Source organism: Pecten maximus, chromosome 6 (assembly GCF_902652985.1).
Source record: "Pecten maximus chromosome 6, xPecMax1.1, whole genome shotgun sequence".
Taxonomy (NCBI): Eukaryota; Metazoa; Mollusca; class Bivalvia; order Pectinida; family Pectinidae; genus Pecten; species Pecten maximus.
The window spans coordinates 25,924,120-25,938,780 of NC_047020.1; the positions used below are offsets into that span (position 1 = coordinate 25,924,120).

The 14,661-nt window shown below is 34.3% G+C and overlaps 1 protein-coding gene across 1 annotated transcript in view; it reads right to left on the reverse strand.

Moving 5' to 3' along the window:
* LOC117329371 (rho GTPase-activating protein 26-like) overlaps nt 1-14,661 on the reverse strand; it is a 52,879-nt gene that overhangs the window by 21,249 nt on the left and 16,969 nt on the right. Inside the window, 13 exon segments of the mRNA XM_033887294.1 lie at nt 519-606; nt 1,637-1,711; nt 2,495-2,557; nt 2,928-2,961; nt 6,505-6,583; nt 7,671-7,780; nt 8,260-8,357; nt 8,907-8,976; nt 10,975-10,989; nt 12,575-12,649; nt 13,423-13,484; nt 13,754-13,796; nt 14,492-14,602. Of these exon segments, the coding sequence (XP_033743185.1) occupies nt 519-606; nt 1,637-1,711; nt 2,495-2,557; nt 2,928-2,961; nt 6,505-6,583; nt 7,671-7,780; nt 8,260-8,357; nt 8,907-8,976; nt 10,975-10,989; nt 12,575-12,649; nt 13,423-13,484; nt 13,754-13,796; nt 14,492-14,602 (923 nt within the window).

The following is a 14,661-nucleotide window of genomic DNA, read 5'->3' on the forward strand; positions in this document are numbered from 1 at the left end:
GCAGGTAGACTAGTTAGCTATACACACCTAAGATAGAGGAAGGAGAGTGATGGAGCAGGCCGACTAGTTAGCTATACATACCTAAGGTAGAGGAAGGACAGAGATGGAGCAGGCCGACTAGTTAGCTATACATACCTAAGGTAGAGGAAGGAGAGTGATGGAGCAGGCAGACTAGTTAGCTATACATACCTAAGATAGAGGAAGGAGAGTGATGGAGCAGGCAGACTAGTTAACTATACATACCTAAGGTAGAGACAGGACAGTGATGGAGCGGGGGACTAGTTAGCTATACATACCTAAGGTAGAGGAAGGACGGTGATGGAGCAGGTAGACTAGTTAGCTATACATACCTAAGGTAGAGGAAGGGGAGTGATGGAGCAGGCAGACTAGTTAACTATACATACCTAAGGTAGAGGAAGGACGGTGATGGAGCAGGTAGACTAGTTAGCTATACATACCTAAGGTAGAGGAAGGACATGTACAGTGATGGAGCAGGCAGACTAGTTAACTATACATACCTAAGGTAGTGTTTCACAGCACTCGTTACAGTCTTGATTTCAAACTGGGCAGGGTCATCTATATTAATCTTATCCTTTTTCTTGGGATCTGTCACAAAGAATCAAAGCATGCATAGGATAACAATTCCATATATATCAGAGCATTCATATCTAGGGTTATCCAAACCAACTCATTATCCGGCAATAAGCCCATGCACATGATGCCTGGTAGTAATTGTCCACTCCTACATAATCGCCCTGTTTTGTTATGTAGAGTTTTGTGTTCTTGTGAGTATGTATTGATTGTTATGTCATAAGATTGTGAGTAATGTCATAAAGTGGAAAACTTGATTTTCTCACGCAATCTAATGACATAACAATCGATACATGCTTACAAGAGCAGATAACTCTGTCACGCAATCTAATGACATAACAATCGATACATGCTTAAAAGAGCAGATAACTCTGTATTAAGAAATGACAAAATTAAACATTAGTTACTATTCAACTGCTCAGCTAGTGAATATTAAAACTTTTTAGCTTGTATACCAATGACCATGATTTATATATTTTTGAAAGCCTCAAAATATGAAATGTATTGAAGCACAAGTACAGTCTGTAGAAATCTGACAGCATGAGCTCTCAGCTGTTAGTACATAGTACACAAAATATCATAACATGCTTTATCAGGGTCAATCAGATTAACCAAACAAAATATATTTCTGATTAAGGGGGTACACACACCTTATAAACAGTATCAGGAAATGCTAACAAAGTGAAATCAATTTCTGAAATGTACTGGCACATATATTGCATGATTCAATGATCCATAACCATGGTGCGATACCCTGATGTGAGAAGGTGTAGTGGATCACCTGCCAGCTGACCACCGCTGACCACCAGGTTTTCCCAGAGTAGTCTGTTTAATCCTGAATATAAGACCTACTAACAGTAACTGTGCATTTCTATCCTTGCAGACAGTAAAGACTAAATATGAGCTAGTGTCATAACTGTTGCATAATAAATAATCATTAATATATGATTATATGTCAGTAGTTCATTTGATGGAAACATCTAGATTATCTCTGGTACAGCACAAGGCTACATGTATGTAATTTAAAGAAGGGGAGATAACTTACCCAGACCTAGACTTATTAGTTTGCTGACCTTGGAGCTGACACCCACAACACGATATAGACCTTGGTCATACAGGCCTAAAATAGATGACATCTGGTAACACATTTGTATAATCTCTAATGCATTTTCAAGACTTGTATAAAGTTAACAAAAGTATCATGAATTCATTGTTGCCTATTTATGTTCCCGCTCCAACACACATTATATTTATATTAGTCAGTGTGATTTTTGACAAGTTTTTACAAACACTACAAGTGATGTTAACCTTTTTTACCCTAATATTCTGATAGCTGACCTATAATAATTGTGTGTTCAAATAAAATATATAGCATGAATATTATTTATGAATACATGTAAATTATGCTGGATGGAAGTTCAATAAGAAAGAGTGTTGCTGCAGTAATTAAACTTAATCAGTTGACAATTTCCTGTAGCAACAATGACCTTGACCTTATTTGGTACCCTGAAATGACTATCATATCTATACTTATTTCTAACATGGTTTTGACCAAATTCTGTTTGATCTGAGGTAGAGTGATGATAATGAATTCTGACAGGGTGGGATGCCATATTTGGTGAAACAATCTAACAAATTTGGGTCGCATGTAAACAAATCCAATGAAGGGCTGCGACAAAATTAACTTTGTATGTACCAAACAAATAGTTTCGCTTTTCTAAAACAATTATAACGATCTTGAGATCATTAATCCATGACTTTACATCTCAAAGTATTACGACATTATTTCATATGATGTACATACGCAATTTCAAAATGTAAAAAGTACAGCAAGATTAAGAAATGAGCATTTAACATGTAGTAGATAAAGATGCATGCTTTAATCAGTAAGTAGTACACTGACCTCGTTCTTCAACACACTTGATACACCTCTCTATAAAACCAAATCCTATCTCATCCAGGGATGCTGCAAATAGAATGGGTCGATGTCATTCATCAAAGCAATAATTGTGTTTGTCACATTTATCATATTGCAGATATATACTGTCATTAACTCTTTGACCATTATATATATGTAGTCTTGCACTATCATTGATAATCGACAGAATGTAGCTCAAGTATGTAGTATGAAAATGTTACGATGCATGGCAATCAGCAGATGACTATGAAAGAAGATTAATAGGTATGTTAATTTAATTAAGAAGGTCACGAAAACGTTCAATACTTTCAGTACCTCATAAAATATACCATTTTTCAATGTGTATTGTGTGTTCCATCAAAAGTTTAATACATTTATTCATCTAACAAATTTAAACATGTTAAATGGAGACACTTACAATCATCTGTATTACTCTTCGGGGCATTATAAACCTGCAAGAAACAAAATTATATTTGTTATTTTAACATGAAGAACAGATGTCAAAATTGGCTAACAACTTAATAAATACTGAGACATGTATTTATAATTTAGAACACAATTGTCCGAGGGAATGGAATATAAAATCTATGCAATGTGTATATGCATCAGTGTGCTACATATTATATACCAGTTTTGAAGTAATTTGTCTTCTTGATTTTTCTTACATATCAGGTAGTATATATATTTTTGTGGAATTTTTTAATTTCTATCTGGGTATCAAACCAAATTGCAAACTTCATTAAATTTAATATAATTTTGCAAAGTTTACGAATATAATAAATACAAAGAAAATATGATAAATGTTTAACAAAGAGTATTGAGGAATGTAACATGGGAAATTAGTAAATTTGGTATGAAAAATTAGAGATGTAAATCCACATACACTATTATAATACTGATTTATCAAGCATATAACTAATTGTAAACAGCTGAAAAGCATACAAGTTTAAATATAACAATTTGCAGTTGTTGTATACAACTTTTGTAGGATACAGTAAAACTTGGTTAAGTCGAAGTCGACGGGTCCAAGCAAAATATTCAACTTATTCCATGGTTTGACTTATCTGTGTCCGTGTGTATAGGAAGATTTGCAATAAAACTAATTTTATTGATCAGCTACAAGATGTCCTGATCAGTCCACATATATGTCTTATTGTCAGCTGTCCATGTATTTTGTATCCTTAACCTCATTATTACCAGTAAACTAATCATGTTAAAGAAATACACATACAACCAGCGATAGTTCATAAGGAGTTACATAAAGGAGTCGAATGAGTTTCAGAGGAATGAAAGCATCTAGTTTATAATTATCAATACGTGTATATCAGGTTTACATAATTTCATGCCCTCAAAGGCACACTACTGTTCAGAGTGGAAAGCAGCAAACAGATTAATATGACAGCTAAGAATGTTAAAATTTAAGCATAAATTGGGCCAATTTATATAAGTTTCACCTCTAGAGATATAAGATTGAAGCATTTTAATTTTTAGTATTATTTTATTAATTCTAATCAAAAGTAGATTAATGATCTGTCTAACACCCTTACTCTCTCTATCATTTACTTAAAATACATGTACAATGCATGGTAAAGAACCCAGCTTCCATCTCTGCAGAAAGGGTTGTTTGATTCCTGCCTGGGGTAGTCAGCATTCCTCAGAAAGCTGAGATCACAGACCATCCTGACCTGCCATGTTTGTGTGACACTTTACCACAAATTACTGAGGATTAAAGGACCATTCTTATAATGTGTCAGGGAGGCAGCCATCAGCTACTACAAGGATACTATGCCTCAAAATCACCCCAGCTGTTAATGGGACAGCAAACCAATCAAACATATGATCTACTTCCAACACTTTCTGCATGCACTTTCTCTATACTACGTATAGTAACTCTTCAAGCATTGTTCTCATTATTATAGGTGATTACTGTATAAAGCAAGCATGTCCCCTACTGATTCCCACTGAAAATAGTAACAGTGACCTTGACCTTGACCAAAAAAATCCTGAAACGAGAACTTGATCTGCAGCTACTCATTGACAGACAGACAAACAGACAGACAGATAGGGAGTTTCACTAGCAGAGGACTTATAACCCTTCAGAATGGTAGACAGCTAAATGATTGCTGATAAGCTTTGTCATGGCCTCATGGTGTAGACAATTTCCTACATCAGTATAATGGTAGCTTCAGAGCCATATATAGTCACTGATCAGCTCCTACCATGGCCTCATAATGTAGAAAATTTCCTGCATCGCATGGATCAATTAATACCAATAAAATGCAAGTTAATCCCAAAATTATGTAGAATCACATCAAAGTGTACAAAAAGAGAAATGTGGAATTTCCCCCTTTTTCAGAACAACATTATCTGCCTTCAGCACACCTGCCTACCTCATTTTTTGCAGAGATTTTAAAAGCTTCCTTAGTTTGCCAAAGCTACCACATAGAACATTAGTCTAGAGAATTAATAAGTGTGCCGTCTCAGATAGGTGACATCTTACTCGGTAGAATGTTGACACCCCTCCTGTTACTGGTAAACTTGTCGTGTATATCTGGTGTGTGATCATAAAGACAAAATCAGGCGGGAAATAAACAAATAGTTAATTTGGACTGTTTTGTGAAGTTTTTCTTCTCATTGTATTTCTGTCTTGCTACACTAATGCAATTGATAAATGTGGATATTACTGTGATTTATTACAAACAATTCAAGAAATCTGATAGTGATAATATTTTTGTTTGTTTTTATAAAGTATGGAATTTTAGTAGATTAAGTTCAGGATGCAATAAAAAGAATTCCCTATTTACAAGAAAATTTATACAACTGGCTAGCGAAGCTCATATTTAAATAACATGCACATTTAATTCATTATTAGGAAATGAACCAATAGAATTGTACTGTATTAGACCACACCTCTATGTATAGTTATATATATTGGGTGTAAATGGTCCAGAGAGACCGGCATCTTACAGCTCTTACCAGAGGTAATTTGTGATACTAGTCTATATAGCAATATAGTCTATTAAAAAATAATAATGGTACATGTACAACAACCTTCTTGTTATCTCATAATGATCACACCACTGTCTCCGTAATGTAAAATGTGTCTTTCTGTCACTTGTCTCTAGTCATACACAAGTACAGCCCAATTTGATTAAAATTAGACTTGTAATTTCTCCTCCTTTAAGATGCTCTACGATACACTGCAAAACAAGATCTAACAATACCCTAAGGTCATCTCAGCGTGACCTAAATATAAACAAGTCATGAAAACTGGTCAATGACAAAACAGAAGAGTCTTATACAAGCCTATATTCGGTTGCCTCTCTTTAGTATTTACGACTCCAATTCAGCGTTTGATTAGAAATACACCAAATTTTGCAAACATTATTGGTGTTCTGTCTTAATGACAAGGGTAATGGGAAAAATTGCTTATCCTTTGGGCATTACATTGAAAGAAAATGATACTAGTTATACGGTGTCTGGTCGACAGGACGGGTTGTATAACAGTATTGCCAACTGGATTTGGAAAATCACTAGTCAAGAGTACATGTTATTCCCTTCCAAACTAAATGTTTTTTTAACAATGCTGTTGCTTTCACTGTCTATCACTCGCACAATAAAGGAAAAAACACACAGGCAGCTCACATCTGTTAATCTATAAACTTTACGTATATACTTCCGAAGAATGAAATCAACTAACAATTTCATAGGCGGCGGGTTGGCTGGCTGAGCTCAAAGGTCATGCTGAGATGACCTCTTGTGGGGTGTTGTTAGATCATGTATTGCAGTGTTTCATAGAGTGTTGTAGAAGAACAGAAATTACAAGTCTAATCTTAATTAGATTGAAGTGCAACGTTAACACTGCAAATCTATTTATAAACATATGCCACAGTCTCTAGTTTTATGATAAATAGTATCATGTAAAACTCATATAATATTGAATATTACATGAAACGTTATGTCCTCTATATCTATATGTAGCATATGTTACACACCGGTTCCTTGCCGTCCATTACATCCATCCATAATTTTCTGTCCTGGTCTGATGGTGACTGGAAAGTGATCTGGTCTTGTCTGTAGTAAATGAACATGGTTTAGAAAAGGTATTATAATAATAGACAAGAGGTCCATGGGCCTGAACGGTCACCTAAGTTTAGAAATATCTTGGTTAATTTGACCCTTTTTGCCCCGCCAATAAGCCCCTGGGGTCAGTCAGGGCCAACATGTGCACACCATAAAGCTGTCATTCCATGCTGATAATATTAAGCAAGTTAGAATGAATTCCAATAGAAATCAAACAAATGAAAGTTAAAAATGTCATTTCCCTACAGTTGTATATAAACTATTATTAGTAAAATTTACCCCCTCCCAAGGGACAAATGTGAGAGCCCAGGGTCATGAAATTCACAATTTCTGTAATGCACCTGAAGATCCTTCCATCTATGAATGAAGAGTATTTGAGTCTACCTTATTTTTGTTTTGAGAAAGTTTCAGTTAATTTGACCCTTTTTGACACCCGTCCCTCAAGCCCCTGGTGGTCAGTCAGTGCGAATATGCACATACTATTCAACAGACTTCCCATACTGATAATCTAACCAAGTTTTGTATTAACTCCAATAATAATTGGAATAAATAATGGTCAAAACTGTGCCTTCCCTATATAAATATAAAAACTATAGTACTTGACCCCTCCACAGGGGCAAATGTGAGACCCCAGGAATCTTATAATTCACAATTCTGGTTGACCTTTGGCCATTGAAGTGTCCTGCCCAATATCACTGAATTTGGTTCAGAGGTTTCGGAGAAGAAGCCAAAACTATAAATTGTTTATGGACGGAAAATGTGTGCAAGACTGATGATGATGGACAAAAGGCGATTTGAAGAGGCCATGTGAGCCTTGGTCTAAAGTGACCTAAAAAGCAATTTTTTTCATGACCGTTAGCTGCAAGGACATTGTTAAAATACAATTGCCTATTCACATTAATACAAGTTTTTGTTTTTGTTTCAAATCTTATTTAGTTAAAGAATGAGTGTTTAGGATGCTTCTTAGAGTAAAATGTCAAAGACATTGTCATGGTAAGACACTTGTTAATAAAAACCAATTTGAAAAGAATGTTAACATTTGAATATTTTACTTTTTTCACTGCTGAAATAACTATACCTGCTGTCTGGAAGTATCACAGTAAGGTCAAAGCAGAAGCGTTTGTCTATTGACTGTGATGGCCGCCGCACACAAGACTTCAGTATGAGTTTTTCAGTTGTTGGCTGGATCTGTAATGCAATTATTTATCAACAAAAATTATTAAAGCTGATGTTATCAAAGTCCTTCTTTTATTTAATATAATTTGACAGATAAGTATCATTTGCTTGATCATAAAGTGGTGAGAAACACATCAGTTTACCAGCGACCTGAGCTGGTTGTACGGACAGCATCACTTACGAACATAAATCTATAATGCCTGGTGTACGGACAGCATCACTTACAACATTAATCTATAATCCCTGGTTGTACGGACAGCATCACTTACAACATTAATCTATAATGCCTGGTTGTATGGACAGCATCACTTACAACATTAATCTATAATGCCTGGTTGTATGGACAGCATCACTTACAAACATTAATCTATAATGCCTGGTTGTACGGACAGCATCACTTACGAACATTAATCTATAATTCCTGGTTGTATGGACAGCATCACTTACAAACATTAATCTATAATTCCGTGATAATAATAAAACACACTTACCAGTTTACCAGCTACCTGGTTGTACGGCATCATGTGGAATTCTTTGTTTTCCTTCTTATACCAGCAGTAGTGTTTTATCCAGGACACACCCAGGGCTTCTGTTGAAACAAAACATATACATATCAGGAGAAATATTCTGAATCTGTGTACAGATCATGATCCACCATAGTTTAATTTAAATTAAGGATTTATTTGTCATTGTACTATATTCTAGTGTTGTCTCAAACACCTGTCAGCATCCTCAGGTGACGATCCGTAGCTAGGTGATGGTTATATCCCTACTCAGAACAGTTTGTGTTTCTCTCTCAGGTGAAGATCCTAGCTAGATGTGTGGTTATATCCCTACTCAGAACAGTTTGTGTTTCTCCCTCAGGTAAAGATTCTAGCTAGATGCGTCGTTAGACCCCTACCTAGAGCGGTTTGTGTTTCTCCCGAAGCTGAAATAATGGACCATCCTAACATTATCAGGGTGTGTCCTTGTGCAAGACACTTTACTCAGCCTTGGATGGCATACCTCATGGGCTTCCTCTGTTCAGTAAGGTAGCCACCAGCTACTTCAGGAAGACCCTGTTAGAAAATGGCCCGGATAATTCAAGGAACAATTAACCCAGAAAAAAGGAAATACATCATTGTCCCTCTCTACTTACTTTTCTCCATAAGGTATAGATATCCCTCTCGCGTACATCCCTTACTGGCCCCGGTCTGATTCACAGGCTTCTGAAAAAACAACATGTTGATAATTATATACTTCAAGTCATATACAAAATATTATTTTTTATTTCACAACTTTTGATAAAAAAAAAAATTTAAAAAATAGAATATGTAGCTTCATATTGGAAGAATGTTTATCAATAGGTTTAATTATTAAAATAGGTAGTTTTTTTAATTCTGATATGTATATAGTAAATATAAACCTAGATGTCATTTGAGATCATAATAACAAAACTCACAAGACTCACAAACAGCATTTAATTTAGCAGTTAAAGAAAGTACATATTGTAAACAAAAGCAGACTACTGATGAAAAAGTTATCTGAAAGGTAATGTTAAGTGGCATCTTTATACTTGACATTCCCCGCCACCTTCAACTCAAATCAACTGAAAGTTAAATTTTACTGAAAAAAGATTTCAAATGCAATATCCTCCATAGATTTTAAACCACAAATTAAAATATTGCACAAAACATGTGATTCAGCAAACAAAATATAGCACTAAATAAAAATGAAAGTTGTATAATAGTGTACACTATATTGGTTTGAATTACAAAATTATCCATCAGCATATTAAGTACCCATATTTTCTTCTAAAACTTTCAATTTTAATTAAATAACCTAACAATTCAATAGAGTGGCTGGATGACACCGGTTTTTTTATGCTTTTCTGCAAAAAGAGAAAAATTTGAAGCATAAATTTTTTTATTTTTTTTTCGACGTCAATATTCATGTTTGCTTCAAAAACCAGAAACGTACCGAGGGCTATATGGTGAATACACTAACATGATTTTGGATATATGTTAGAGAATGAAAACAGGTTAAGCAGGTTATATGACTACAGTTATATTTGGTAACAGATGGTTAAAACAGGCCCAAAGGGCATGTGCCACTCATCTGGATATTTAATCATGAAAAATATTCTGATTTATTGAAGCCTTAGGAATATCTGAAGATGTGGCCAAAAATGGGGTCAACACTAGTAGCATAATTGTATTCAACTCTCCATACCCAGCAAATCACATCATTTATAATAGTGTGGATCTCAAATCTTTCTGTTATGACCCAATGCGTCCCTGGGGTGTGAATGGATCCTGATGACAAACTTGGTACACTATTAAGTATACTTTAGCTAAAATTGTAGCTTGATACTATACAATTCAATGCATGAAATATGGTAAAAGAATTCTTTCTTGTGACCCATTGATCCCAGGTTGGAGACATAGACCAACCCTGGTATACAGCACAGGTGTGTTTTCCTCTTTTTACCAAACAAGCTGGTTATGGTATAACATGGGAATTTTACCTGCTTTTGATATCATTGTCAGTATCAGTATCAGCTCTTTGTACATTTTGAATACATGTGATCATTTTGATGTTTCTAGTATTGAAATTTGAAATATAGCGAATGTTTATTTCAAAAAGTCACAGTGACTAAAATCAATATGACAAAATAACCCTTGTCCGTCGCATTCCTTATGAGGCAAGTATATAACTTCCCTTTAAAAATCCCAAACTAATACATCCCATGAAGATATATCACATGTGACAGGTAAAAAGACGACAGTCGATATGCTATGGAATATTATCATGTAGGGCCGGGTGACCTCACAGTAACCTAAAAGTAAGTACTGATCAATATGTATTATGATCAAAATATGGAAGGGTGTTTATATAACATGCACCAATATTAATAAAACAAGAAAAAACCTGTCTTATACCAACTTAACATAGTTTTCAACTTTATCCATTATGTTAATTAATTATATTCAATTTGATAAAACATTAATTTTTACTAATTGGCTCTATGATCTGACAGGAAGTTTTAAAAGATCATTTTAATGCCTCAGATAAAGGAATCTTTCTATTATTTGACTCATGTTTAATGATATAAAACAGGGTTTTTTTCTGAAATGAAATAAGGAACTAACTAAGTGTATCAATTGTGATGAGACATGCAGAGTAAACTGATACTGTTACAGGAAACAGAAGTGAGGCATGCTTACCAACATCTCAGCAGCCTGGGTTTTGAAGCATGAGGAAGGAAACACAGAATCAAACACAGTCCTACAGGGGCACAACCCATTCATACATAATCAAACAATTCTGTGACACAACCCATTCATACATAAATTAAACAATTATGTCACACAATTTTTGTTTGTTTTTGTTTTACGTCCTGTTAAAAGCCAGGCTCATTTAAGGACGTGCCAGGTTTTGGAGGTGGAGGAAAGCCGGAGTACCCGGAGAAAACCAGCCTACGGTCAGTACCTGGCAACTGCCCCACGTAGGTTTTGAACTCGCAACCCAGAGGTGGAGGGCTAGTGATAAAGTGTCGAGACACCTTAACCACTCGGCCACCGCGGTCACACAACCCATTCATACATAAATTAAACAATTCTGTCACACAACCCATTTATACATAGTTATAAATTATACAATTATGTCACACATAAACTCTTAGATTATGTTTGAACAAAATTTAGTGTTAATTTATACCTAAAATCACTACAGGCAAATTTATGCAGACTTAGTATTCAAACTGAGCTTAATTTACACAGCAAAACAAACATGTCGAAGTGCAATAAGTTAAAGCAATCAATGGCCTAATTAGTATGGTTTTAAGCATCAGCGTGCAACCCTCTATTCCCAATTGCAACAGCCTACAGATTCAGCACGATCGCTACTAAACTGGTTTCTGTATGATACTGACGGATGGTCGCGCGAAGCTGGTCAGGTGTATAGGTTAAAAGCTATGGTTTGTTATAATAAACTATGTACTATGTACTAGAGAATGAAAAGGTAAAAAGTCCCACTGATTTTAAATTTTGATTTAATCATATCACACATGATGGTACATGAATATCAAATTATCAATTAAGCAAATGATCTTATATATATAAATACTGATTACAAATCTGAAATAAGACATGATTTGTATATACATGTACCAGGTATTGTGAAGTTAGATAAGTAATTGAACACTATCGATTTTTAAGAACCATGAAATCATATGATATGTGTGAATAATAATTTGATCTAGCCAAATGGTATACAACCATAGTAACACCTGATTAATAAGTAGTTCCTACAAAATATCCAGAAAAAATTGTTTCATGATAGAACTTGGGTATTAATTTATCTTTCTTGGAAGTGGCTTATCTTGACAAGAAAAGGAGTTAATATCCACCTTCCTATGATAGTAAGCTGTCCTATAATTAATATGGATAAACAACCTTCCTATGATAGTAAGCTGTCCTATAATTAATATGGATAAACAACCTTCCTATGATAGTATGCTGTCTTATAATTAATTTGGATAAACAAGTCAAACTTTTTAACATTACCATGCATGTTTTCCTATTTATAACCATTTTACATTATTACATACAACTAGTCATATCAATAAACCAAGATGTCAATCATCATGCACAAGTTACCCCTTTGTGATATTAATTCCTGCATTTTAATGAGAGGAACCTTTTAAGTTCTGTAGTTATGGGTTTATAATGGTTTTTTAATGGTTTTGTAGCTTAGTAGAGTAGTCTGATCAGTATGTCTATACCACTGAGCTCTGAATCGCTGACTACAATCTGATTTACTTACCGTCCCCCTATTGTCTAAAGTTTTTAACATCAGTTTTTCAGTCTGCTCTCGAGTCATCTCAAAACTTTCCCTAGTCTGAAAACATAAAGGTAAATGGTCTCAGTCTTACATTATAAGCAGGATGTTTAAAAAATATTTGGGAAAAAAAAATTCCTGTTGGCCATTTCATTTTACTTAATAAGACTCAAAATTGTATAGGCACAACAAGGGACCAATGGAAACCTACATAATTATGGAGTTTGAGAAACAGCAACAAACTCACACTGTCAAAATCCAGGATGGCCATCTGTCAGCCATTTCCTATCAGATCCGACTTAATTACGGCGTTTGAGAAATATCCTTCTGGTACTTTTATAGATAACAAGGATTGTTTAGACTGACGATGGACCACGGAGGAAGGGTGATTTGAATAACACAAGGACAAACGATAGTCACTTAATGGTAGATATATAGATTAATTGTTCATTACTATGACTGGCCCACTGTATTATAGTGGTATATAATTTTTGATTAAAATTACAATCAAACTTGGAGCAAAATTCATATTGTGAGCAATTGTAGTAATCAAAGGCTGTTTCTTGAGGTTTTAAAATACCCATCATGGCCTTAATTACTGGCAGTAACATTGAACTTCTAAATCAATCTTGAGCTTGCTTGAGTTCGTAATTCATAAAGAACAAGTCTATAAACATTTGAAGGGGTTCACTTGTGTCTAAATGCAATTTGGTCACAACTAGCTACGGTTGGCTACATTGAATTTCATTACAACATATGAAATGCTGACAGACTTAACTTAATTAGGTTATTTTGGTTTTAAAACTGAATATGTTTTAAGTTATAACTTTTACCTTCTGAAGGATCTTCTGTAGATGTGAGGAGTAATCATTTAACTCCGTCTTTGCTTCAAACCCTGAAAAAATGTGGATTATATTAATGGTTGCTGTTTCATTTATAAATATATATCTGTCATATTTAATTCAATTCATAATTCAATTGATTCCCTCCACATTAAAACCTGTGATTTTCACTTAAATAATAATAATGTTTTTAAATTCAATTGATCATTTATACTTATATCTTTTTTAAATCTTTGAAACTTTGATTAATATAATAACAACGATTGTCAGTCCAATAAGTTTACAAACCTATGGTATATCTCAGGCTATGCTTTCTACTTACCTTCATGATAAAATGTAAACAAGCTGTACATGAATGCCAGAATCTGGAATAAATTATCAATTATGTTTTAATACAATAACATCATGAAAGGTATCAGTGGATCTGAATGACTTGGGTAGAACTGGTAAGTACTGTCAGAGAAAGAAGGAGTTTGGCCAGTCCTACATCTGGTATGCGGGGTCACAAATCAACATGTGGTATATACAACTAGGATGTATTATTCTAATTAAATTTAAATTTTATTCAAATTTTTACAATAATTGTTTATAATTCAAGACTTCTGGAGAGACAGACTGACCAATGACAGTGCAGTTTGAAAAGCATACATGTACTTTCAAATATTTCAATGATATTTTTCCCACATTAATGAATTATTTGAACATTAACATTTTTTTAAGAACCACATTAATATAACTCTTCCTTTCCAAGAAACAGCTGCAAATGTTTGTTTGTTCAATTTTATCATATAACGTGATAATGATACAGGTATAATATGCAATAACAGAAAAATATCGACCAAATATAAAAAAGTTATTCTTCAACAAAGACAGATGTTGTAGAATCCTAAACCTTGACAGTTGGGACATAGTATTTCAGATCTAAATAGTTAACTGGGACCAAACATAGAATACACTTTGAAAGGAGAAGTTACTCAAGCAAGAATCAATAAAATACTCAATGAAAAGGACAACTTAAATTATCTAACTGATGCAGAAGTAGCTTTAACTGTAACCTTACCATCTCTACAAAGTCAAACTTCTTCCTCTCCTGTACTTCCTGAACCTTGAGAACATATTTCATGGAGGCCTCCCGGAACCCTCGACATTCCATCTCTAGCTGGGCATCAGCCTATATCGCAAAATGAAATTAAAATTAACGATAACAAACACAGTAATTTCAATTAATCA